The sequence below is a fragment of the Musa acuminata genome, chromosome BXJ2-11 (genome assembly GCF_036884655.1).
Source record: "Musa acuminata AAA Group cultivar baxijiao chromosome BXJ2-11, Cavendish_Baxijiao_AAA, whole genome shotgun sequence".
In the NCBI taxonomy this organism is placed as follows: Eukaryota; Viridiplantae; Streptophyta; class Magnoliopsida; order Zingiberales; family Musaceae; genus Musa; species Musa acuminata.
The window spans coordinates 7,501-35,101 of NC_088348.1; the positions used below are offsets into that span (position 1 = coordinate 7,501).

The window sequence follows — 27,601 nt, forward strand, 5'->3', positions numbered from 1 at the left end:
ACGAAGAAACCCCCTCCGAGGAAATCCTAATGCTCGTCTTCTCTCGCCTTAAGCCCTACTGCCTCGACCTCCTCGACCTCCTTCGCAACCCTAAGAAGGATGCCTCCTTCCTTGCCGAGATGGCCGACTTCCTCCGAAGCGCCCCTGCCGCCGCTTTGCAGCCCTCTCTCGAGTACGCTCTCTCCTCACATCCCCGACAGCTTGTCACCCATTTGACTCAGAGAGCCCTTGTCTCTAGTGTTTTCACTTTTGCGTCCAATAACTTGTGTCGGAGTTTGATGTTCTTCTTGATGGCTTATTTTATCGGGTTGTTTTCTATTGTTTGCCCAGTTATACCTTGTTCCCTTTTCTCCTTTTGCTGGATGCGGCTGTGCAGTGTAGAGAAGAGAAGAAGGCTGACTCGGATGGGGGTTTTGGGAATGGTGGTGCCCCATTAGGTGCGCATGCGATCAGTGATTCTGTGGCAGAAGGGTTGCTAATGTGCCTAGAAGAACTTTTAAAGAAATGCCATCTTGGGTCTGTGAATCAGGTCTGTACTTCTTTATGATTGTTGGTTTTTTACCTTTTAGTTTATCTTCATCATAGGACCGGCCACAATCTGTAAATTGATGGGAAATATCAAGAGGTTAAATATGATGCGTAGACGTAACGGGGGATTGCTGTTTAAACCATGAAACAATCTTTCTATATTTTCATCTTTTGTTCTTAGTTGCATACACAGAGTCCCTTTGTTTTATTTTTTTGTTTTCATGCAATTTATGCCCCTATAAATTTGTAATCTAGCAATTAGGCATGCATTTCTTTTGAAAATTCTTTTCTTATAGCTAATTTGCATTGGACCATTATGTAGCTTTCATCTTTTTTTATTTAAATGAACCAAATGGTTGTGACCACCAAAACTATACACACTAATCTTTTTCAGCTTTGCAACTTGATGTTAGTGTTGTTAGTTCCATTAAAATTTGAATTGAAACAACCTAAAAATGTAATGTTTCAGATGGTTGTGGTGCTAAAGAAAATTACCACTGGAGCTATGCTTTCACATTCTGTGGCATCGGAAGAATTTCGTGAAGGAATAATAAGATGCTTTAGGGCGATACTTCTCAATTTACAACCTTGCTCTGTTAGTTCCTGTTCATGCAAGCAAAGGGTTATCATGTCTACATCCAAATCTATTGATGGTGCTTTTGTGCATCATAATACTCTCTCAAGGGATTGTGTAGAATCACTAGAATGTTTGCTAGCATTTCTCCAATCTCAAAATGCTTCAGCTGCAGTAGGGCATTGGCTATCACTTCTTCTCCAAGTAAGTCGTACATGCTTTGTTTTTACTCATTTTATTTTATTGTTGCATTGTTTTGGTAGTCTAATTTCAGTTATCTGTGTCGCTCTCTGGAGCTGTTTGTTTTAGTTATTTTTATGTAAATAAATGTCCAAAATAATTTCTCTTGTTCTCTTAAAGGCTGCTGAACTTGAGGCACTGAGAGGACACCGTGGAAGTGCAAATCTCCGGAAAGAGGCATTTCTGACCCTTCGAGTCCTTGTTGCCAAGGTATCATGAATATTGTTCTCCTATAATATCCTACAAGTGATATTCAAGTGATATATGTTCACGTATGTAAATTCTTTGTCACACGTTGTATACTTAATTATGAAGTTTTCACAAGCTCTCAAGGCTCAGGTTTGGGAAGACCTAGGTGTTGCTGTAGTGTAGACTTTGTGGAATATGAAACATAAGTTATATGGTTTTGTTTGACATATGAACTGTTTTAAATTTGACACTTTTGAGTTGTATACATGTAGAGGCATGTATTGCATTGTTAAAACTATACAAAGTTTGTCAGACATTGTTTCAAAAGATATCTTGGGCACCCATGTGGGCACTTGCCCAGGTACTCACCTGGACTGGGTTTGGCTATAAGCTCTTCAATTTACCTCGTATGTGTTACTTTTGGAGGACAGATGCTTGTTCTGTTGCCTAGGAGGTAGCTTATCAGCCTGCTTAAACAGGAGTCTTGATGTAAATGGATAGAACTAGGATGATATGTTTAGTGGAGTCATTGACTGTTTACCATATAACTATAAGATATCTCAACTTCTCTTACACCTTCCGTCAATGCCATGATTAGCTAAAATTAGGTGGTCTGGTGCTCCCCTCCCTCAAATTTTATTAAGAGCTGCTTTGGATTATTTTTTATTTAATGTTTCTTCCATAGCAAGTTGTTGTGACCTACTTAGATGAGATTGCAACAATAAGCAAGCCCTTGAAGAGCATGTTAGCAAAACAGAGGAACATGTTAATAAAAGAAAAAAAAGGAACGTGTTAGTCATTAAATGAAAAAATTGGTCCATTCCCTCATCAATATTTCGTAAGCGAAGTGAGCAGGAGCTTTCTTATAAACCCTGCTCATTGCATACTCTGATCGATTGTCGCACAAATAACATTAACTGCTGCTGCTGACTATAGTGAGGTGTGATTAATGGTTGGGAAGGCCAAAACTGCACCTTATGGGAGTTTGCCATAGTTCCTGCAGCTGTTTCTGATCATCCCTGATGCAGCAAGACGTCCCTGACTATAGTGATAAATTGTTACCTGAACTTGGATCTGTAACTTGTGCTCCAATTATTCATGTTGCTCTTAGTCTTCTTTAAAATTTATTAAAATTACTCAGAGAAAAATTAATTTTTTGATCATGTTTTACTTAATTTGATCAGCACATGCTTATGCAATCTTTTGGATTGCATGTGCAACTATTAAAAATCAGAAAACCTTCCATATATAGTTTCTTATCTCAAAAGCTTTTACCTTCTTTTATTTTTCATGTCGGGCTCTTAAATATGAAAAATGGTTTGAACTGGTTAACTCAGTTAAGGATAAATCATTTATTAGGCATAAGAGGGCAGGTCTGGTCAATTTGGGCCTTAGCATGTGAGACCTACTCTTATTGGAGGATAGCTCTTGTTTGACAACATTGGTAGGAATAAAGCGAAAACTGCCAACATGAGTCTAAATTGCTTGAAGTCTGACTTTGAGTTATTTGAGTTTTGAAGAGTATATATTTATTTATTTGAAGCAACTGAAAAGAGCCAACATGAGTCTATCTTTTTTTACAAAATTTATCTGAATTACCCTGATTTTAGTGGACATTCAATGAGTTCTAAGAGGCTGTAATGCAGTAGCTTAATTGATCATACACATCTCTTCAATAACTGTACTTATTCCGTTGGTAACTGTTGTTGGAATCATGTCATAGTTCCTCATTAGGGGGGATTTTTGAGTCTTGACCACTTTATGTCAGGAATTTGAAAGATTTTACTTGAGAGGTGCTGTCAAGTAGTTTATTTTTTCATCTACACCTTTTTTTAATTTGTAGTACTAAATGTACTAGTTGAATTTATGTGTTACTGAGTGGAATACCATTTTTTTTCTTGCGTATGATGTATCTTTTTAATCATATTTTGTGCAATAGTAAACGTTTTGGAACCGATTACCAAATTCAGCAGACTCATCTCTTATTTATTGCATATCGGGGTTTACCCATCTATGCATGCTGTCGCCACTGCACAACAGTAGCTAGCTCTTTTCATTGGGGCAAAATGTCAAAAAGCTATTTGGTGATCATTTTTTCAGTTACAAGAACTTGAAATTGATATGTCATTTCATGCTGGTGTTTGAATTGACTCGTTTCTAGATATTTTCAAATAATCTGTTGGTATTAGTTAAATATATAAAATATATTGTATGCAAACATATTTTTGCTCTCTGTGGTCATTCTTTAAATTTTTAAGCATGATATTTCTTATTGTTATGTTGAATTTTTTAGTCATACATTGGTACTCTCTAGACCTAACGCTGGCATGAGCTGTGTGCGCTAGTTCACTTTTCTTTATTTCATATGTTTATGTTTCTCATCTATGAGGTTATTTTAATATGGTGAAAGCAAGTTAGGTTCATGATTGATCTGGCCTTGCTCTTTTTGGCAAACCTGTAATTACTTGTCTCCAACATCATAACTGTTCTACATTTCCTCGTTGTGGAACTGTAATCCTTGATGTTGTTTGTGTTGTTTATGTTGATTGATATCTTAGGTTGGTACTGCTGATGCACTTGCCTTCTTTCTACCGGGTGTTGTAAGCCGTTTTGCAAAGGCCTTATATGTATCAAAAAATATGATTAGTGGTGCTGCTGGAAGCTCTGTGGCCATCGAGCAGGCTATTTGTGGTTTGACTGAGTTCTTGATTATTGTTTTAGACGATAAGGCAAATCTTCACTCCCTTGAGATGCCTGTAAATGATATTGGATCACTTTCACCCATGGAAAATAAATCTACCCAATCTGTCCTAGAGGCTCTTCGTAGTTTACCTCTAAATGGTCATGTTCAGTCAGCAAATATCATTGGAGATTCGTTTAATCAAGCTATCAACGATGATCATAAACGAAAGATAGTTGATCATAGCAATGGCAAAAGAACTTTATTCGTACATCGTTCCAAGGAGTGGATTGATGAAACTTCTTCTAATGTTGATAAATTAATGTCTGCTGCATTTCCACATGTATGTATTATCATCCTCCCTATTATTTGTTTATTTTGTTGTTTTCTTCGAGGTTTCATTGGTAATGGGATCCATTCGTCTCGTCTGTGACAATAAAGTGGTTCGTTGTCATTTTCAGCTTTGTATTCATTCTGCAGAAAGGGTCAGAAAAGCACTTGTAGATGGCATACAGGGGCTTCTGTTGAATTGCAGATGCACTTTGCAAAGAAGCAAATTAATGCTTTTGGTGAGTATACTGTCTTAGGTTCAGTTGTGTGTGATCTATCATTATGGAGCAGAGGCATTATGGTTTCTCTCAACTAAAACTTTTCTTATCATGACTTGGTTCAGTATTGACTTTTAATTCTTATATATATATTATTAATTTCCTAGTTTGATTATTTTGAAAATCTAACTGCTGTCCTTTCTTTTGTGGCTATTTTATGAATGCTTAAACTGTACAATGTCATGAATTATATTGTTGTTAATAGTGATAACGAGTAGAATTCGGTGGTTCAATTTTCACAATTTCTTTGATGATCTCGTTCTATACTTCTCTTGGATCTTTGTCTTTGTTATGCTACTCCTGCATTATGTTAGCACTGCCATTAAACTTGTGTGCAATCATGTTAACTTTTATGGTTCATAATTTCATTTAAGTGATAGTTTAGTTGACAGGAGCATTAGAATAATAGTATGTGCAGGTTTGTCTCCTGTTAACTTTGTTATGCTACTCCTGCATTATATTAGCACTGCCATTAAACTTACGTGCAATAATGTTAACTTTTATGGTTCATAATTTCATTTAAGTTATAGTTTAGTTGACAGGAGCATTAGAATAATAGTATGTGCAGGTTTGTCTCCTGTTGACATGGTAGTTTGGGTTGAATTTTATTGCTAATTCCTTTTCTTGTGTATAATAATTGCAGGAGTGTTTGTGTGTGCTGGTTTGTGACGATGCAGATGTTGTGTCCATGGTAGCACAGGAATCCCTCGAATCTTTATTTGTTTTGGGTGAGAAATTTATAACCAAAAATGAAATTTCTGATCTATTTACCAGGTTTGTTCTCTTATTAGTTAGTTAAGAAAATAGATAATTTTTGTGCTGCTGCAGTGAATCTTACTTTTTTAACTTGTTGGCAGCCTCATTAAAGCGCTTCCATGTGTGGTTCTTGGAAGTGATGAGACAATTGCTTTGTCACATGCTCAGAAACTACTTTCTCTAGTCTATTATGCAGGTCCGGACCTTTTAGTAAATTACCTTCAGTCTCCTGTAAGTACAGATGTTCACAATTTTTTGTTTCCAGAGAATGTATTATTTATTTTCTGTAGTGTATTGGGACCTTCTCATTTGTGTTTTTGACTTCAAAATCCTTTGCATGTATTTATTCTTATAATAAAATTTTCTTTTATTTACATGACGTACAGTGCTATTTAACTACTAAACAGTGTGTTATTTGTATATATTCCCTTTTTCTTTCTGATGTTTTTGTTTCCTTTTCATGGTTAATAATGAACTTGAAAGAGAGGGCAAATGTACTTGTTTTAGTCTTGCGAAGGTAATTCAACCCATTTCTACAAATGGTTTGGAGCTTATCTTTTATTAGTGAGAGTATCAATTGTTAATTTGTTGTTTGTGAGATATAAATGAATTCTATAGCCCTTTGTTTCAGTGATTTCAATAGGCGCTCGGGCGTTCGCCTAAGCGCTCGAGCAAGGCGAGGCGAGGTCCGAGCGCCTTGCTTCATTTCCACGCGACGCACTTTAAAGAGGCGCCATTATCGCCACTCGTCGCTCTTGCTCCTGCTCCTGCTCTTGCTCTTGCTGCTCGCTGGTACTGCTGTAGCTGCCACTGTCGTCGCTCGTCGCTCTCGTTGTTGCTTCTCGCTACTACCAGTGATTTAAAAAGCGCTAGGCGCCAAAAGGCGCCAAGGTCCAAAAACGCCCGAGGCGCTAGGCGCTCGCCCGAGCGAAGCGAGGCGCTAAAATATAAAAATATAAAATATAATTAATAAATATAATTATTTAAAATTTTAAATAAAAATATAAAAATATATAATATAATTAATAAATATAATCACATTAATAGTATAAATCTGCTGACGGAGAAACGAGGAAGCAGCGGCGAGCGGCGGCAGCAGCGGCGGCGAGCGACGACAGCAGTGGCGGCAGCGGCAGTGGTGAGCGGCGGCAGCGGCAGCAGCGGCGAGCGGCGGCAGTGGCAGCGGGAAAGGGAAAGGGAGCGGAAGGCGCGAGCAGCGGGAGGCCTCGAGGGAGGCGCGAGCAGCGGGAGGGCTCGCGGGAGGCGTGAGCAGCGGGAGGGCTCGAGGGAGGCGCGAGCAGCGGGAAGGCTCGCGGGAGGGCTCGCAGGAGACGCGAGCAGCGAGAGGGCTCGCGGGAGGCGCGAGCAGCAGGAGGGCTCGCAGGAGGCGCGAGCAGCGAGAGGGCTCGCGGGAGGCACGAGCAGCGGGAAGGCTCGCGGGAGGCGCGAGCAGCGACAGCGGCGAGCAGCGGCAGCAGGAGTAGCGACAGCGAGCGACGAGATCGCGATCGGCAGCGGCAGCGGCAGCAGGTTAGGGTTGGGGTTATATCGGTTTAGTTGGTTCGATTGAACCAACTAACAATCGAACCAGGACCGAACCAGACCTAAAATTCTGGTTCGGTTTACCCAGGCGCTCGCCCGAAGCGCCCAGCGCCTGGGCTCGGGCGAGCGCCTAGGCGGCGCCTGATTGAAGCGCGCCGCCTGGGACATTAGCGAGGCGCTCGGGCCTCGCCTCGCCTCGCCCGAGCGCCTAGGCGAGCGCCCGAGCGCCTTTTGCAATCACTGGCTACTACCGCTGCCATTGCCACTATCGCCGCTTACCTCTCTCGCTCCTGTTATCGTTGCTCGTTGCTACCTCTTCTCACATCGACTCGATAGTGTACTGTTAATAGTATATTAACAGTATACCGTTAACTGTATACTAATAACAATATATTTTTTATTTATTAAATTAATAATATATTAATTTGATTTTAATACTGCTAATTTTTATTTATTTGAAATTATTGTTATTCTTTTGAATTTTGAGATTTTTGTTAATGTGATATTGTCATTTTGTAATATTTTTTAATTTAATATCATATTTTTATTTAAATAATTATATTTATTAATTATATTATATGTTTTTATATTTTAGCGTCTTGCTTTGCTCAGGAAAGCGCCTAGCACCTCGGGCGTTGTTGGACCTTGGCGCCTAGTGCTTTTTAAATCATTGCTTTATTTTTAGTCAAAGATCAGTTAAGAATAAATAGAGAAAACAGTTAGGGAAATGTATTTTTGAGGTAATATAGTTTTTGGCTAGAACAAGGTTTATAATTTTGATTCGTACTAGTGTACCGACCATACGTTGGTTCGGTACGTACCGAGGCGTACCGACGATATGCCCAAAATCATCAAAAATAGTTCTAAAAATACCTAAAAATAAAAAAGTTATATTAGGGTTTTTAAGTTGGAAATAAATATAAATTTAGTATAATTTTAGCAAAAGTAATGTAAATTAGGAAACAATAGCAAAAATATTCTTTTTCGAGCTTTGTGTAGCTTTGTGGTACGTTGTGGATCGTCCTTTCATTAATATTGAACTATCTATAAAGAAATGATTTGAATTATTAAATTATTTTTTAAATAACTTAAACTTTAAGATTCAAATTAATTCAGTAAATAATTGATGGATATATCTAGTTCTACCACCAAAAAGAACGATGAGAGTTCATAGGCAATGGATCGAGGTTCTCGATCCTATGTATCTGGATATCATTATGATATGTTTGTAGGATCCAATCCTAAAATTGATCCCACGATATAGTGTATTGATACACTGGATGTCATTGGTGCATCAATGTGGTGATGGTCGTAATTTGATTGTCGTGAACCACGTGTCCGAGGTGGCTCCTGTGGCAAGGACGAATATGGTATGTATTTTGTGTGGAGCATAGAGAATGTCAACTTCTACTTTCGTTATTGATCTGCTGCTTCATATCGTAAGGTTGATCTACGTACTGTTGCTCGGAGAAATATGACCAACTATCATCATACTATTGTTGATCGTAAGATTCTCCATAGTACGACGGCTATGAATACGATAAGCTTCACTTCGTGTAGACTTTATTGTATCTGTTCAAAATTATCCATTGTCTTACTCTTTCCTTTCCGTGCATAAACTTGATAAGTACCTTGTCGAGCTCCAAAATCTCAATCTTGGGTGGCATGTGTAAAATACTGCTCCTCAGTCCATGCACCACCATCAAATTGTGTAGACGGGACCATCGACTCCCCAGTGTCTCCACCATCATCGGTCGAGGCACTACTGTCCATGTCACTACTATGTATCTAGATCGAGCGGGTTTGTTAAATACGATTGCAAAGGTGTCTTGTCGCCCGACTCGATTCTTTCCAACGGTGCAATTGTGTTAGAACCCTTGCAGATTCTAAACTTGGGGTTGATCTCTTTAGGGGATCGGCCTCCTTGGAACTCTATAGGGGTTCCTCCCTCCAAGTTGTTGCTCAAAGGCTGCAGAAAATATTCATCTATTGCTTATCAAAAGAGGATGAATACATAGCTATTTATAGGGTTTCTAAACCCTAACTCCTAATAGGACTCCTACTCAAGAGTCCTACTCAATTAAGACTCCTACTCAAGACTCATAATAGGACTCCTACTCAAGAGTCCTACTCAATTAAGACTCCTAATAGGACTCCTACTCAAGACTCCTATTCCTTTACAACTCCTAATTCTTCTCTAAGAAATAAACTCCTAACAGAATGTCCCTTTCAATCAGGACTCTCCTAGCTAGAGTCCTAACAAAATGTCCCTCTCAATTAGGACTCTCCTAACTAGAGTCCTAACAGACCCGCCCTCTTCAAATCAGCCTTGTCCTCAAGGCTGAGATTCCATGAACTCAGGGAACCGGGTCTTCAGCTCCTCATATGGTTCCCATGTGGCGTCTTCAAGTGGTAGATTATTCCAATGCACTAGTACTTCAGTAGAGGGATGTCGGCGACGCATCACGATCCTACGATCGAGGATGGCCTGTGGTTGGGCTTGAATAACTCCATCCTCAGTTGTGTTGGGCAGTTGGATCTGGGGTGACTCGTGTTCTCCCAACTTGGGCTTTAGGCACGATACGTGGAAGACAGGGTGAATTTTGGCATCCTCAGGTAATTTAAGTCTGTACGCCACGGCTCTAATATGCTTTGTGATCTGATAGGGCCCATAAACGTGGGGATAGCTTCATGGAGGCTCGAGTGTTGATAGAGAGTTGCTTGTATGGTTGTAGGCGAAGATAAACCCAATCTCCCACGGAAAATTCTCTTTCACTTCGTCGTGTGTCGGCTTGCTGCTTCATTCTGGCTTGAGCGGTAGAGAGATTATCTTTTAACAGTTGTAAGAGTTTGTCCCTATCAATCAATTCTTGGTCAACCTGATCTACCTTGGCCGAGCCAATTACATACTTTGGAATCACAGGTGTTGGTCGACCATACAATGCTTCATAAGGGGCACATTTTGTAGATGAATGATATGTAGTATTATACCACCATTCGGCCCAGGGAAGCCATTTCGCCCACTCTTTTGGTCGGTCGCTAGCGAAACACCGGAGGTACGTCTCTAAGCACCTATTTACCACCTCTGTTTGGCCGTCAGTTTGTGGATGATACGTTGTGCTCATCTTGAGTTTGGTGCCTTGTAACTGAAATAACTCGATCCAAAATTTACTAGTGAAGATCCTATCATGATCACTTACGATGGACCTTGGCATCCCATGCAGTTTAACAATATTTTCTATGAAAATCTAGGCAATACTAGCAGCAGTGTAGGGATTTCTCACAGCACAAAAATGAGCATATTTCGTAAGTCGATCAACCACCACGAGAATCGTGCTTTTACCTTTGGAAGATGGCAGCCCTTCAATGAAGTCCATGGAGATGTCAGTCCATACTGAGTCTGGTATGGGTAGTGATTGTAGCTTCCCTGGATTTGCCACAGTTTCACCCTTGTGCTGTTGACATATATCACATTATGCCACATATTCAGCAATAATTTTTTTCATCCCTCTCCAATAAAAATTTTGCTTCACTCTTTTGTAGGTTCTTAGGAATCCAGAGTGCCCTGCTGAAGGTATAGAGTGCATTTCATGCAAGATGATTACGATGCAAAGGGAGTCAGGTATAAGCACAATGCGACCTTTGTAGCGTAAATCCCTCGAATCCCAGGTGTAGTGGGCTATTGCACTTGGATCCTCCTCCAATTTTTTTATGATCTTGCTGATCTCTGGATCCTTCTTCCATTCTTCCCTAATGTCCTCGAGGAGACCGGTGGTAGGAAAGGAGATGGCTGAAACCTTAGCTTGTTCAGGTAGCCGTGAGAGTGCATCTGCAACAACATTTTCTTACCCTTTTTGTAAATAATTTTATAATTAAATCCAAGAAGTTTGGTTACCCATTTTTGCTGCTCAGGGGATATCTTTTGCTCCAAAAAGTACTTGAGGCTTTTATGATCAGTTTTAATTTGAAATCGCTGGCCGATTAGGTAGGGTCTCCACCTCGTTACTGCATGTACAATGGCAAGCATCTCCTTATCATATACTGACATATTTTGATGGGAGGGAGATAATGCCTTGCTAGTGTATGCGAGTGGTCGACCATTTTGCATGAGAACAGCTCTAATTCTGACTCCAGATGCGTCGGCCTCAATGATGAAGGGTCTATTGAAATCTGGTAGCGCAAGCACCGGCGTCGTTGTCATGGCTGCTTTAAGTTTGTCAAAGGCAGCAGAGGCTTTGTCCGACCATTGGAAAGCATCTTTTTTCAGTAAAGAAGTGAGTGGTGCACTGATCTTCCCATAGTCCTTAACAAATTTTCGGTAGTAGCCCGTTAGTCCAAGGAACCCCCGCAGTAATTTCACGTTTGTAGGTTTCGGCCAGCCTTGCATTGCCTCAATTTTTGTTGGGTCTACCGCCACTCCTTCTGATATTATATGCCCAAGGTACTCTACTTTTTGCTGGAGAAAGCTGCACTTTGGTTGCTTAACAAAAAGAGTATTCTCCCGAAGGATCGTCAAAACAATCCGTAAATGCTGAAAGTGAGTCTCAAGAGAAGGGTTGTAAACGATAATATCATCGAAAAATACCAGCACAAATTTACGAAGAAAGCTCCGAAATATATCATTCATGAGACTTTGAAAGGTTGAAGGAGCATTAGTGAGTCCAAAAGGCATTACTAAGAATTCATAATGGCCATCATGTGTGCGAAATGCAGTTTTTGGAATGTCATCGTCACATACCCGAATTTGGTGGTAACCGGATCGGAGGTCCAACTTCGTGAAGACTCGAGCTCCTTTCAATTCATCAAGAAGTTCATCCACCACTAGTATTGGGTATTTGTCCTTGACGGTGATGTCATTTAAAGCTCGGTAGTAGATGCACATCCGCCAAGTTCCGTCCTTCTTGCGTACAAGTAGCACCGGTGAGGAATAGGGGCTGCAACTTGGTCGAATCACCCGTGTTTCAAGCATCTCCTTTACGATCTTTTCCATTTCATCTTTTTGGAGGTGAGGATATCGGTATGGTCGAGTGTTCACTGGTGGCTTGCCCGGAAGGATTGGAATTCGATGGTCATGTTGCCGAGAAGGAGGAAGACCACGCGGTTCAGCAAATATGTCGGCAAATTCAGTAAGCAATTGGGCAAGATTTTGATCTTCAAATTCTATTTTCTTCCCCTCTGGTTGCTGTTGGAGGTGCATCAAAAAGGCACTATTTACCTTATGTAAAACTTTCTCCATTCGTTGGGTCAAAACAGTGGTAACGTTGCTTCCGCGCTTCCCGCGTAGGATGATCTGTTTGCCCTTACAATAGAATTTCATAATTAATTTAGAAAAGTTCCAAGAGACATCACCTAGTGTAGTCAGCCTTTCTATACCAAGCACTGCCTCATAGTCATCGATTGGTAGGAGGAAGAAATCGGTGATAATTTCTTGGTCTTGCTGTAATAGTTTCACCTGCGGGCATCTTTGGTCGCACTTTAGGATTCTGCCGTCGGCAACCTTTACATCGAACTTGCTGCAACCTTCAATATGCAGTGCCATCCGAGCAGCAACCTTACTATTCAGGAAGTTATTAGTGCTACCCGTGTCGATGAGAACAGTAATCGATTGTTGTTTGAGAAGGCCTCCAACTTTCATCGTTTGCGGATTTGAGTAGCCGGCTAGTGCGTGTACCGTAATGTCGGTCGGCTGTGGCTCTTCTTCCATATCTTCTTCTTCGTGTTCAAGGCTCTCTTCTAGATGTTCAATGACCTCTTCTTCTACTGGTTCAATCATAAGAAGTCTACCTTTTTTACAGCGATGCTCGCGGCTCCACGGCTCGTCGCAATGCCAACATAACCCCTTCGCAGATCGCTCCCGAAGTTCTTCTCTTGTTAACCTTTTCAGTGCAGGGACTCGGTTGATAGTAGGGGGGGCTGAGGGCTTTAGTATTGTAGGTCGTGGAGTGATCCTAGTCCTCCTGGCTTCATGGTTCAATCGTTCCTTTTGTAATCGTGCGAAAGAGATGGCTGCCATAAGCGTGTATGGTTGTCGCGCCTTAACTTCTCCCCGGATCTCCGGCTTTAGGCCCTCAATAAAAGTCCCCAATAACTGTTTTTCAGACCAATCACGAGTTTGATTAGATAACCTTTCAAACCTGGTTTGGTACTCCTGAATGGTGGAGGTTTGTCGGATCTTTGTTAGTTGTCCGTCAATGTTCTCGTAATTAGTTGGACCGAAGCGGATCAGTAGTCCTTCTTTGAATTGTCGCCATGAAAGGGCTCCATAAGTGTGTTCAAACCAGTCAAACCATTGTATGGCATCCCCTTCAAGATGTATAGCTGCAATTTCCACCATGGATGCATCCGCAGTTTTATGGTACCGAAAATATCGCTCCGCACGCGAGATCCAACCAATTGGGTCTCCTTCTTCCCATATAGGGAAGTCCACTCTCATGCGCGAATAGTTGGGGTCGGTCATAGAGCCTCCCCTCTCTTGGAAGTCATCTCTTTGGGCATGATGTGAATGGTTAGAGCTCTCTCCTTGATGTGACTTCTTCGGGCTTGGTGGTCGGCCCAAACTGAATTCGGTAAGGAGAGTCCGAATCTTATCCTCCATTCGTGCCTCAAAGGCTTCAAATTTAGCATTGATTGCATCCTCAGATGCCATAGTATATGACTCCAAATCTGTGATGTTAAGATCTCTCTTTTGTTGACGGGTTAAAGGCATGTATAGGTTTGACAGAAATCAGTGAAAGTTTGCTGCAGAATTGTGTTGTCTTGTAAGAGCAGAATTATCGACGAAGAAACAGCGGTTTCTCGACGAAGTCTCCACAAAAAATTTGAGAGATTTGAGGAGGGAATTGACAGCAATATCTCAGTTTATATGACAGCAAGGATGTCTAATTTAATCAAGGAAATTTTGGCAGTAACAGCAAGAAAACTGGTGTAAGTTGCGATAGCAGAATTATCGTCGAAAAATTTCAGCAACTTATGATGAAAATTTGCAGCAATAAAGGAACGAATTTTTTTTTTTTTTTGAATTTTCGGATAGGGATAACTAAATTGCAACAGTAGTAAGGTAGGAAACCAGAACATGTTGCAATTCACGGGGAGATCAAAGGATGATCTACGGTGGTGGAGATGATGGCGGAATTCGGTGATGATCTTTTAAGCAATTGTGGGAATTGCTTTGGGTGGCTGTGGAGGGTTGATGGATGGCTGTGGAAGGGCAGCGAGACGCCAAGAACGTTGCTCTGATACCAGGTGATAGAACCCTTGTAGATTCTAAACTTGGGGTTGATCTCTTTAGGGGATCGGCTTCCTTGGAACTCTATAGGGGTTCCTCCCTCCAAGTTGCTGCTCAAAGGCTACAGAAAAGATTCATCTATTGCTTATCAAAAGAGGATGAATACATAGCTATTTATAGGGTTTCTAAACCCTAACTCCTAATAGGACTCTTACTCAAGAGTCCTACTCAATTAAGACTCCTACTCAAGACTCATAATAGGACTCCTACTCAAGAGTCCTACTCAATTAAGACTCCTACTCAAGACTCCTAATAGGACTCCTACTCAAGACTCCTATTCCTTTACAACTCCTAATTCTTCTCTAAGAAATAAACTCCTAACAGAATGTCCCTTTCAATTAGGACTCTCCTAGCTAGAGTCCTAACAAAATGTCCCTCTCAATTAGGACTCTCCTAACTAGAGTCCTAACAAATTGATGCTGCTGCCTTTGCCTTTGCCTTTGCCTTTGCCTTTGTACGTTGGACAGATAACTACGACAGTTGGGTGTTTTTAGTTCCTAGAGTAGTCTAACTCGATGTTGTCAGGCTCCTTCCGCCATGTTCTGACAAAGGGGGATCTTCCTTGGGTTGGAAGTGCTTCCTCTTTTCCTATTGCCTCAATAAAATGCGAAGGACATTGAGGATCTCCTGTCTCATCAAGTAGAAGATCCTCTTAGTTCTTTGTTGCTTCGACCCACTCTAGCATTGGCTCTTAATCTTTGTTTCCTTTGGCTCCTTGTCCAGCTAGGCATATCGCAACCTTAGCTGCATGTTATAGTAGACATATACTAGTTTCTCCAATCGTCTATACGATAGTTTATTGCGGTCCTTCGTGTGAATCAATACGAACGTTGATCAATTACGTTCGTAATCACTAGATGTTGTCGTCTACGAAAGGACACGGATGATAATCTTCCTTAAATTTGGTACATCCCCTCTAAAATGCAGCGACCACTTGATTGCAAAAAGATGCAAATAAGACTTTATTAACATAATAAATAATTAATATCAAATGTAGTTTATAATCAGTATGTGTGTAACTTTTTCTTACCAAGATCTATATTATAACGATATGATATAGCTACAACGTTGGAGAATGAGCCAATTGTTTCTTGTAATAATTAGCTTTCCATAATAGCATCGATAGTGTTTGATAAGAGTCAATATATAATATTTCTTAGTGTCGATAATAAATCTGATCGTGTTCTAAGACTACATCGAAATTGAATGGTTGGATTTAGATTATATGTTGCAATACATAATTTTGTTAGTGAGAATTTTTTAACTATTAAAAATAATGAATTAAATTACACTGAATATGAATTTAACTACATTATGGATATCTTGGTCCATGTGAACTTCAGTTTTGTGATCAATGATCTGTAAGTATTGGTTGGTCTTAAAATCTTCTTTGAATGCTTTCTTGATCTTCTCTCTTCATGTAATCAACATATGTCTAAGATAAAACATTTGTGGACGCGTATCCATATCTATCTTACGGAGAACAATGTAAAGTGGTTTCACACCTTTTATGATTTCATTCATGATATCCTAAAATCTAAAAGAAAGAATAGTCTTTTCTAATTTTTTTTCCATAGCCCGATCTCGAATACTTGGAATCGGACCATTCATGTTAGGCCCTGCCTCTTTTATTGTATTGACTTTAAAGCAATGAAATTTATAGTAAATCGAGTGACTATAGGTCTGAGTATCTCACCATTTATATACTTTTGCATTAAAGAGTGGACCCAATGATGATATATATAAACTTTGTGATCGATTGTGCTTGAGCTACTTGTTGACTAATGGCAGCTCGCCAATATCCTTCAACATTAAATCCATACAATGAGCTGCATATGGAGTCTAAAACAATGTTTTTCTTTTTTCCATCTATTATGAATCGATCTTCTTGAAATTGGCTCCATTATCGGTGATTATCTAGACAATGTACTATGATCCGATCTCGTCTACTATGATGATACTTGTCGAAAGTATTAACTGACTTATGAAAAATCACTCGTCTATTGCAATAAACAAGAAAATTGATGATACTTATTCTTGTTGGCCCTGTCCAACTGTCATACATCAATGTTACCTCATATTCGTCCCATTGCCTCTTGAAGGATTTGAACCAGTCATTCAGTTCTGCCACCTCCTCATCTAAATACACACTGTGGATCTGTTTCGGTGTTGGATACTGGATCCCCGTGCCAGACTTTTGAGTAGAAGAGACTATGCTCTGATAATATAGACCTTAGGTTGTGCTTGTTAGAATCCTATAGAAGTTGAACCATTTTGCAATTGCCTTCCCAATATTTTGCCTCTTTTCAAACGGTCAATTTGACCGTTTGAAATAGGCCAATCTCAGCACTTTATCGATAGGTTTAAATCCAACTGTTATCAACTTGTACAAGTTGGTAATGGTCCGATTTTGATCCTTATCGCCTGGTACAAATCACATATCACCATATACGAGGTCATGTGATGGTATCGCCCGACAGAGGGCGGTCCACATATCGGTATCCTATCAGACTGGTACATATCGCTCGTATTGGGCAGTATAGGTCGAGATGACAAACCCTGAGCTAGAACATAAATAAGATGATTAAAGAAAACAGACCTAAATAACAAAAAATGGTCAAAAGAAAATTAAAGCGGTACTGCAGCCAAGAGTATAGTTTATTGGCAAAACGTAAGCAACAGCAACAGCCTCTCCTTATTAGTGTACTCAAACAAGTACACTATCTATGAAGCTAACTTGGTGGAACAAGAAAAGTAAAATGCAATTTAGTTTGTGCTAAGGTAACAATTATAAATGATAATTTCTCTATAGAGGAAAGAAATAAAATTCAAGGGTTATGGTTTTGCTTCACATATCCTGTTCAAAATCTTTTGCAACCAATTGGCAACATCAAGGATGCTGACTGACATAGTTTGTGACGCGTTCTGTCTTATGGGTACCATGCTCATTTAGTGCATGGTTATTAATAATGATCATATTCTGTATCCTCTATTGTAAGGAACACTAGCCTTGTGGTGTAATGATGAATCTCATGATTTTGTTAAGAGGGTGAATATGAATCTAAATTTTCCACACTTGAGCCTTGAAGTACAGATTTTGCAGTCGCATTAGGAAACCTAAAATTTGATTTGATGCTTATGACCATGATCTACAGAAAGAAGCTTAAATGATTATGGTTTAAAAGATCAAATAGAATATGCTAATAGCTATTTTGTAGTTTATGGTTGCACGATAGGGTTTATTGTCATGCACTTACATCTGGCCTATCAGACGAAGACACAATTATGTACCACATTGCGAATTGTCATAGCTCCTGCTGTCATGTGAAACTAACCAATCCAAAAAGCGTCTCATACACACTTGCAAGGAACTGATCCACTGATCTACTGTCTAATTTAACTGTGCACACGTTAAGATAGTACATCCGTTGATGCAATTCCAATTCAACAGTCCTGCCACCCTCTGCTGATGGTTTGGTGCTAGGTGACTGAGCTCTTCAGCCCTTTGCAGTTAGACAAATGTCATGTCATAATAGCAGGAGCATGAAGTCTGTGAAGTGACATTTGGTTGGTTAGGATAGAGAGAGCATAAAGAACATAGTACACACTATCTGGACTTTAAGCTCTGTTAAGAGCCATTTGGTTATTTGCTATAAGGGGTTAAAACAGCATGTTAAATGATGGTTTGCTATGGTGATGGTACACTATTAGATTGTAGCAGTGCATATATGTTAAATTGGTATGATCCATCATGAATGGTGCAGGATTGCACGCATCTAAACCTTTCAATATGATGGTGCATGAAGTTTAAAATTGGTATTATACTTTTCAACAAAGTGGTGACACGGTATTAGATCGCATGCATATATACTTTTCAGCATGATGGTGCATGAAGCATTGAGTGCAATTTTATGATGCTCCGTGTCAAAGTTTGCATGGGCAGTACTAATGTTCAGAATGTAAACTTGTTGGTGTATTACTTTTTTGTCAGTTGGTACAGGCTACGAGTAGAAGTGATAGTATGTTGTTTCTGCTTGAGTTTTCAGTTTATTAGAAGTAACCATGGCAATTTTGTGATGCATATTCATTTCACTAATATATTTTGATCCCAACACTACTAATTCTTGCTAATGACATATCAACAAAAACTTTGACCCTGATAAGTTTCAAGCTTTATAGTTATAATTAGTTATTTATATCAACCATAAATTGACAATATTTTACATTTCCAAATTGGATTTATCCAATTTATGTATTTTTTTAAAGCCTTAATTTTGTGATTTACTAGCTTTTGTCATTTAGTGAACATGTTTTTAGTTATTTTTTTATTTCTTACAAATGATTTAATCTGATTTGACTCGCTTTTCATAGCCTTATTTTCTGTGATTTATGGGTTTCTGTCATAAAATGAATTTATTTTAGCTACGTGTTGGTTTCTTTTCTTATCTTACAGAGAGTAGCTGATTTCTACTTTATTCTTCCCTGATCATATATGTTACTTTATTTGCCACATTTATACTTTTTATAGGATTGCAAATTGGTTTCTGGGATTTGAACTTATTGGTATTGGCAGGTCAATGCATCATGTTTTTTGGAGTATTTTGGATTATGCTTCAGTCATAATTCACGGTTTGCTGGTTCCATGAATAACCTAATTTTGTCAAAACCGCTTTCAACTGGATATTTGCTTTCCATTGCTGAGCTGAAAGCTGGCAATATCTTGAGTTCTCCAAGAAATCTTACTAAGGATGCCACTTTTCCTGTTGTTTCCAAAATTTCTATTTTGCAAGATGAGGATTTGCAAAGTCCTTCAGAATATGTAACTAGTGTTTTGGAGTTTCCTCACATGCCTCCTTGGTTTGGTATTGCTGGCAGTCGGAAACTATACCTAACTCTTGCTGGAGTACTTAGACTTGTCGGGCTGTCCATAATATCAGGTAATAGTTAGGTTTTCAGTCTTTGTTCATTAGTTTTTTAATGATTTGTTGTATTAAGTTAAGAACTTTTTCTTCCGGATAGAAGTTTTGTTTTTAATTATTATTGTTTTGTCTTATTCTTAGGACACGAGAGCAATATGTTTTTATCAGTTCTTGTTGATAATTTGCTAGATCAGTTTCGCCAGTTGATATCAGAGCTTCGTATGAAAGAATATGGCAAAGAAGGGTGGAAAACTTGGTATTTTCATCATGGTTCTGGCCAGTTATTGCGCAAGACAAGTTCTGCAGTTTGCATGTTAAATGAGATAATATATGGATTATCAGAACAGTCAGTTAATACATATTCAACATTCTTTAAAAAGTCTAGGGAAGAAACCTTGCAAGAAAAGAAACTTGCATATGATGATGACAAGTCTACAACTTTCAAATGCCAAGGATCAGCTTGGAATATGAGAGAGGGAAAGGATAATAGGGATGCTACAATTCTTTCCATTGCCAGCATTTTGCATGAATATTTGTCACCTGAAGTGTGGGACATTCCATTGGATCAGAATGCACCTCTGCTGGAACATAAAATAGAATTAGATCTTCCATTACATTTCTTCCTTGACACCATAATGCTGCAACAGGAAATGTATTTTCACCAATTAAGTTCTTGACTCAGTTTCTTGAATGTTCTCCTAACCTTGATATTGATTATTTTTTATGGTTCATTGGTTCAGGTGATCCTAGATGGAATAGGCATTTTCAGCACAGTTCTTGGAAAATATTTTATAAGCAGTGGATTTCTGCACTCTTCTCTTTATTTATTACTAAGGAACTTGATTTGCTCTAACAGTGAGATAAGAATCGCATCAGATGCTGTCCTACGTGTTCTTTCTGTTTCGTCCAGCCATGCCACCGTGAGTGCAAAAAAAAGAGAAACTGTAAAAGCACCAGCTGTTTGTTTTATGTACTGATGCTACATTATTTGGAACAGGTAGGGCAGTTGGTTGTGGCAAATGCAGACTATATTATTGACTCTTTATGTTACCAGTTGCAGCATTTGGATATCAATCCCCATGTTCCAGATGTACTTGCTGCTATACTGTCCTATGTCGGTACTGCTCGAGATATTCTGCCATTGTTGGAGGAGCCGGTATGCATGTTAAATAGACTATTACTACTTTTTGCTACTGTTTCTTTTTTTTTTTTTGGAGATATCATGTTTCTGTTTGGCACCTGAAGCAAAGATCATGCACTGGGGTCCAGTTTGTGAGGTTGCTGCCAGTGGAAAAGTTAAATCAATCTTCTGGCCTATTTGCATTTTGGAGCTGACTTAGGATAATTACAGTAGAAAAAAAAGTTAAAACATTTTTTTTAATTCATTTTGTTCCTGTCTCTCACAAAATGAGATGGCATGACCTTCTTTTGCATTGCTGAAGGTAGATGGCATGGCTCATTATTCCATGGCTCAAGCTTGAACCATTTCAGGTTGTTAATGTTTTTGTGATTCAAACCACTTCAACAATATATTTGAAGCATTAATAGATTTCTAATTTTTTTATAAGTATTTCCATATTGGTTTGTGTGTATCACATAATTACCTTTTCTTGTACTAAAACTCAGGACATTGCCCTCAGATCCATTGCATCCCTCAGGTTTCAAATGTATTCTGTTGTTTATCGATTTGTTTCTACTGTGTAATCACTTTCTCCTTGTACTAAAACTTGTCATTTGCCACCTTAGCTCTGATTCTTCCTTCCTGAGAGGTATTGCCAGAAAATTTTTTGGTTCATAAGAGCATAGCTGCAACCATTATGATATATGTTTTACATAAATTTTAGGTGCCTTACTTTTTAATATTAGGTCAGTGGCCTTTACAGAGGTGGACTTCTTGATTTTGATTTGGGTTTTGTTGCTGATTCCAGTTTGGTAGGAAATAGTCTTGATAGTTCATATATCATGGTCTTCAAAAGGTTATATTATTACCCTTGGTGTGGCAAATGTGTATGTGCATGATTTAGGCTGAGATCCTTCCATGAGTAATAGAGCACTCAATTTAAGCAATGGGTAAGGTGGATGATGCAGGATGAGTTCATATTAGTCTTATTTTGACAATCTTAAATCTGAATCTGAAATCCTCTCATGTCTAGGTTTAAGGTTTTTTATATAATAATATTTGTATTTTTTGGATTATTTATGTTATTTATTGAAGTGTTATTAGAATGCAATTTTGAGTTAATTAATGATAAGAATTCCTTCATTAGATGTACTTTTTTTTGGAAAATTATAAAACTATCGGAATTTAAGTTTGTAGGGTTCTAGCAGAAGTTTTCATCTCTTAATATTTATTAGTACACTATTTTCCTTATCTTCTTCTCTTACCCATTAGTTTTGGTATTAGGAGCATTATGATGATGAATGGACAATTCTATTTTAGCTCCTTTCCTGTCATGAAATTTACTACTGTATTATCAGCTAGACTTCATGCTCTATCCCTTTTAGCTTTGCAAAAAATAATGATATTCCTTCAAAGTTGATGTCGTCCAAGCTGGGGAAGTTTTGTGGTTATCCTTTCAACTAACTCTATTAGTAGAATGAACAATCTTATTAGAGTTTGGTGCTAGCTCTTTTGATCAATTAATCCATGAACTATATGCCATTAATTTATTTGTTTCTATGAAGTTTATGATTCCGCTGTGAGAAACTTCTTCTCGAAGAAGTTGGTATCACACCATCACCTTTTTTGTTTCACTTTCATCAAACTTGTGATGGGATTCTGTTTAGTATGGGATTTGAAAACATTATGTATTGTGGACTTTCTCAATTCTTCCCCAAACTCTTGTTTTGAAGTATATTTGTTTGTTAAATCTATTTATTCATTATAGAGTTTTTTTAAAGACATCCATTGGTTTCTATATGAAATTCTTTATGTTTGACAAAGTGATCTAAGATAATACAATAAATTGTTATGTTATAGCTCATTCTATTAAACATTGTTCTATCATCTTTATACTTTTACATCTCATCTTATATATATTTTTAACAACTATATGGAAGACATGATCCTCTGTTCCCAAGATGTGATTCTTCTTTAACTTTCTTGTCACTTCTCCAACTCCTTATATTATGACATCTGTATACCATGCTGTCATCTTATTTTACAAAGAAGCCTTAAGGACAAAAAAGACACATCGATAAGTAGCATATTTATTTTCTCCCACATCCTAACATAAGCATTAGGGTTATTTTTCCAAACATAATTGTGGTTAATTCTAAAATGTTTTTAGCAGTAAGGATAATATATATCATATACTTTACAGTGGTGTATACTTGGAACTTTGGGAATCTCAAGTATTTGTTGTTGATTCCTTAATGTTACAAACTTAAAGTGTAAATACAGCAGCATTACTGTATTCTCAGATGTGGTTGACCATGTGGTGAACTTATTGATTAAAGACAATACCATTGATCAGTGATTTCAATAGGCGCTCGGGCGCTCGCCTAGGCGCTCGGGCGAGGCGAGGCTCGAGTGCCTCGCTTCGTGTCCTAGCACTCGCCCGAGCCCAGGCACCGGGCGCTTCGGGCGAGCACCTAGGTTAAACCAAGCGACCGAACCAGATTTTTAGGTCTGGTTGATCTCCGGTGCTTTAGTTGGTTCAATCGAACCAACTAAATCACCGATATCAGGCTCCCTCTCGTGATTTCCCTGACTTCGCCAACCCTAACACTCGCGATTTTGCCGTCGAGATTTCTTCTCCGTTGTCGTTGCTCTCTGCTGTCGTTGCTCGCTGCTACTATCGCTACTCACCGCTGCCACAATCACTGCTCGTCGTTGCCACAATCGTTGCTCGTCACTACTGTCGTCGCTTATCGCGGCTATTGCCGCTCTTGCTATCGCTCGCTGCTCCCGTTGTCGCTCCCGCTCCCACTCTCGTTATCGTCGTCGCTCACCGATCCCGCTCCAACTACGGCTATCACCTGCTACCGCTACTGTTGCCTCAGCCTCGGTCTTCTCACTCTTCTCACTATACTGTTAATAGTATATTAACAGTAAACTACTAACTATATACTAATAATAATATTTTTATTTATTAGATTAATAATATATTATTTTGATTTTAATACTATATTTTTTATTTTAAAAATAAAAAATATACTATAATGATTTATTTATTTATTTTGATTTTGTACCCGATTTTCTTAATTTAATAGCATATTTTTATTTAAATAATTATATTTATTAAGTATATTATATATTTTTATATTTTAGCGTCTCGTTTCGCTCGGGCAAGCGCCTAGCGCCTCGGGCGTTTTTGGACCTTGGCGCCTTTTGGCGCCTAGCGCTTTTTAAATCACTGCCATTGAAACAATACCTTCAATCAGCATGGTTAGACTACAATTGCTTCGGAAAATATCAAGCCAACCCCAAATAGTTGGAATATTATGGCTTGTTTTTGTACTTGTGGATTGTTGTACTTGTGTGGTAATTAAGGATATTACAGCAAAATGTGGATACAAGAATCTTGGTTTAAAGAGATTAATAGTGTAGTAACTTTCTATCAGATGCAATCTGGAGATTGCACATCCTAAAATTTGGTGTATATGTATGAACTTTTCTCATGCGTGTTTAGCAATTTGTTCTCATCTGTTTTCTACTGCATGGGTGGATTTATTTGCTTGATATCTGCTGATTTATTTTGTTTCATTCTTTCCTTTGATTTACTGCTGGGGTTTTATAATGGTGTCTCTAACCTTTTTAGGTGTATTTCTTCTTAAAATTATATATAAGATGAGTAATTTGAAAAGTCAATTTATTTATCATTTACTGCCAATACTCTTTTTTTCCTCTAAATTGGTTTGGTCAATTGCCACAGATGCGAGCTGTATCCTCAGAGTTAGAGGTCCTTGGTAGGCATCAACACCCAAATTTAACTATTCCATTTCTAAAGGTAAAAAAATTTCTTTTCCAGTCTTCATTTTTTTATCTTTTTAAATTTCAGCTCTTCTACACATGGACATAGAATTAAGTTCTAGGTTTCACTAACGAGTGACCATGTTACATGAATTGTGTCCTGATTTATTTTAGACTAGTTTCTACAGCATCTTGCTGTCACATATCCTTGTTCTTATCTGATGATGGAATTCATTTGATATGTATCTGTATCTTTGACATAAACATATATGATTATCCTGCTTGACAAAAAAATTTTCAATCTGCATAAAGCTGATGTCAACATTTTGGGAGGTTCAAAGATTTTAGGTGTATATAGGTACAAACTAAAATTTATTGGACCTGTATAATGTATATCATTCTATCCCTTGTTATATCAAGAAGAATTATGGTTGGCATTCCAAAGTATTTAGAATTGCAGTTAACTCTTCTTGTATCAGAGTTATGTTTCCTTTTTGTTGTATGATTAATATAATGAATATAAATCTCTTTTGCTTGGAGAAAAAATATCTTTTTTGTTTTATCTTGTTCTATTATTATATTCTTCTTTCTTGATTTATCTTGTTCTATTATTTCATTCTTAATCCTAAAGTTTGAAGATGTTACAAGCTGATTTTCTTATTTGTATTTTGAGCTTGCTGATTGTTAACATTCTTGTGTCTAGGCTGTGGGCGAAATTGCGAAGGCATCACAAACTGAAGCATCTTCTTTGCCAGATCAAGCAGAAATATTTAGTGCACATGTCAGCTCCAAGATTCTTATGATGCAAAAATGGATTAATGAGAATCATGTGGATAGTAGCTCCTCCTCCATGTGTACCGAATCCCAGGCTTTAGGTAATTCTGATTTGTACTATAAGGATTCTGGTCTTCTGTTTCAGCTTTGATTAGTACTGTTGAATGATTGGCACATGACCATGAAATCTGCCAAATTATGTTTCATTGAATTCTGTAAGTATTAATTTAAGATATTCATAAAATAAATAATTGAAAGAGTTGTTTTTTGCATTTAGTTACTCCTAAGTTGTATCTAACAGAACAAAGTTCGATATTTCTTTGAGTTTCGGCAATGATTTTACTGTATATTGCTTTTATTTGTAAAATTGGACTAAAAATTCCTACATTACTGTGATCTTCGCCCAGACAGATATCTCATATTTCAAATTGCACTATTTAGTATGTCTGATATCATGATGAAATATGACTAAGAGTGTAGAAGTTTAGTTGCTTTCACATGTGATTGCCATATTTAACTAACAAACTAAGCACTTTGATCATAAAATTTTATACACTCCCCCAGTGAAAGAACACATTTCTAAAAAACAAAGAATTAGTTCTCTTTGAAGATGTGAAAGTGGAGACAGATTAAATAGTTATCTTCTGTGGTTTAGCAAGCTTCCAGTGCTATTTTTTTCTCATTTCTTTGTTTCAATTGGTATATTGTTATTATGATATTTTTAATCTAGTGTTTGAATATTTTATGTAGTCTTTCAAGGCTCTCTTTGTTCAATGCAAGTGCTATTTGGAATAATTTCCCATTGCCTTTTTGTTCTAATTTGACAACCAGAAATTGGATCTGTCAATTTTGATGATGTTAGTCTTCACTTGGAATATTGGGAGGAATTATTGTTTAAGTTTAATGAGATGAAAAGATACAGAAGAATTGTTGGATCTCTTGTTGGATCATGCTTAAAAGCTGCATCCCCACTTGTTTCTTCAGAGAAAGAATCAGCTTGTCTGGTGTCTCTGGACATTATTGAGGTACTTGCTTGATATGTTTGTTGATAAAACATTTTTGGCCAAATGAAACTCTTTCTAATTCTCATTCTGCTGTTGCGAATACTGTTTGGTGTTTAATTGTCAGAACTCAGAAGGCAGCTCAATGCACAGGCACCCATTAATGCAGGTCTGGGAAGGGTCAATTATGCAGTTCTTTCTTTCAGTCAGAGAGAATTAAATTTAGTCTCTCAATTTAAGTTTCTACTATATAAAGGGAAAACACAAATTAAGCTCAGCCATTTCAGTATTTATTGTGATGTGAGGAAACCTCTTAGTTACCTGTGTTTAAAGTGAAACCTTACAATTGACTTAAAAGAAAAAAAAATCTGGATTGAAAATAAGAAAAGAACAAAGGACAGCACATGTTGCTTCACAAGTAGGATACCTTTTCATGTTGATGACCCTTTTCATTTGTTTAGCATTTCTTTGTTTGATAGCAGTATTTTCAAACTAATGGGGCTATGTAATTTTAGTGGAAAATTAATTGATTACTTATTCATATACGGCAACTTGGATTTCTGAAATTTTTTGACGTGAGGATACTTGGGTAGATGGCTTACCTTTATGTACCTATCAGATACCTTATTCATTAGATAATTTTTTGGTACAAGTGCCCCGTGCTTAGTCTGTGAATTCAAAATTTTTTACTACCATTCATATGCTTGTTTCTTTTCATGGAGTGTATTTTGCAAATGGTTCTTCTTACGAATGACAAGCTATTAATGATGGATAGAATGATTACTGGCTACATAATGTAGTTTGCTTGTCATTTGCAAGGTTATAAAGTTGGACAAATTTTCAAGTCTATGTTTCCCTAAAATCCAATGATTACAAACTAGAAATTATTTAAGCAATTGGAACATGTACATTGCCATGCAGATTTTTTATTATGTAGGTCCAAATGAAGGTTTTTTAAAGCTTTATTTTCATTTGGATCTGTTATTTTAGATGTTTATTTTTGAAGAAAGTTCATTTGGCTCTGCTATAATAGTTGTTTATTCTGTGACTTGTTCTGGATTATTGTAACAGGGAAGCCATTGTTTTGCTAAGTGAAAGGCTTGCATTTACCATCTCTTTGTTCTTTATATAACTATATGCTTGTCAAGGATTTTAAGATGTTGGCCATTTGGAGGTGTTACTGTATTATTTCCCTAAATCATGTGTTTCATTGTGGCTTTCAGTTTCTATAAGTGCCACTTTTATTGGGGTAGCAACCATGAAAAGTCAGAACATGTTCTGAATGTTGTTATATGGTTTAATTGGGAAAATAAACTGTTCTGACTTCTCAGTATGATTTCAAGTTTGTCATAATTTCCTTGGTGTAGGATACTTTGGGTCATGGGTACAATCCAAGCATGGGCCATGCTGCTTGGTTTTTGGTATGTGGGGGTAGGGATAATGTTGACTTTTTTGGATTAGTTCCTGATAGTTCTGTTGCTTTTCGGTCGTGTTCACTTAGTAAGTTGGGGTAAGACATCTTGATCTTTTCACATCATTTATGTAAATGCTTTTTTTCCCAAAAAAAGTTAAGAGACATGAAAACTTGAT

The 27,601-nt window shown here is 37.9% G+C and overlaps 1 protein-coding gene across 5 annotated transcripts in view; it reads left to right on the forward strand.

Moving 5' to 3' along the window:
- The window catches only part of LOC135586201 (uncharacterized), a 30,976-nt gene that overhangs the window by 52 nt on the left and 3,323 nt on the right, over positions 1 to 27,601 (forward strand). For 2 of the 5 annotated variants that reach the window (XM_065133785.1, XM_065133789.1), the window contains exons 1-15: positions 1 to 172; positions 331 to 529; positions 998 to 1,306; positions 1,463 to 1,552; positions 4,090 to 4,554; positions 4,673 to 4,780; positions 5,463 to 5,593; positions 5,677 to 5,806; positions 18,976 to 19,339; positions 19,463 to 19,965; positions 20,059 to 20,241; positions 20,319 to 20,477; positions 24,199 to 24,273; positions 24,940 to 25,111; positions 25,842 to 26,035. The exon at positions 1 to 172 is cut by the window's left edge and continues 52 nt beyond it. In XM_065133785.1, the coding sequence (XP_064989857.1) occupies positions 1 to 172; positions 331 to 529; positions 998 to 1,306; positions 1,463 to 1,552; positions 4,090 to 4,554; positions 4,673 to 4,780; positions 5,463 to 5,593; positions 5,677 to 5,806; positions 18,976 to 19,339; positions 19,463 to 19,965; positions 20,059 to 20,241; positions 20,319 to 20,477; positions 24,199 to 24,273; positions 24,940 to 25,111; positions 25,842 to 26,035 (3,254 nt within the window). Of the gene's footprint in view, positions 173 to 330; positions 530 to 997; positions 1,307 to 1,462; positions 1,553 to 4,089; positions 4,555 to 4,672; positions 4,781 to 5,462; positions 5,594 to 5,676; positions 5,807 to 18,975; positions 19,340 to 19,462; positions 19,966 to 20,058; positions 20,242 to 20,318; positions 20,478 to 24,198; positions 24,274 to 24,939; positions 25,112 to 25,841; positions 26,036 to 26,138; positions 26,181 to 27,601 lie in introns of all 5 variants that reach the window. The other 3 variants (XM_065133784.1, XM_065133787.1, XM_065133788.1) reach the window with 3 other exon arrangements.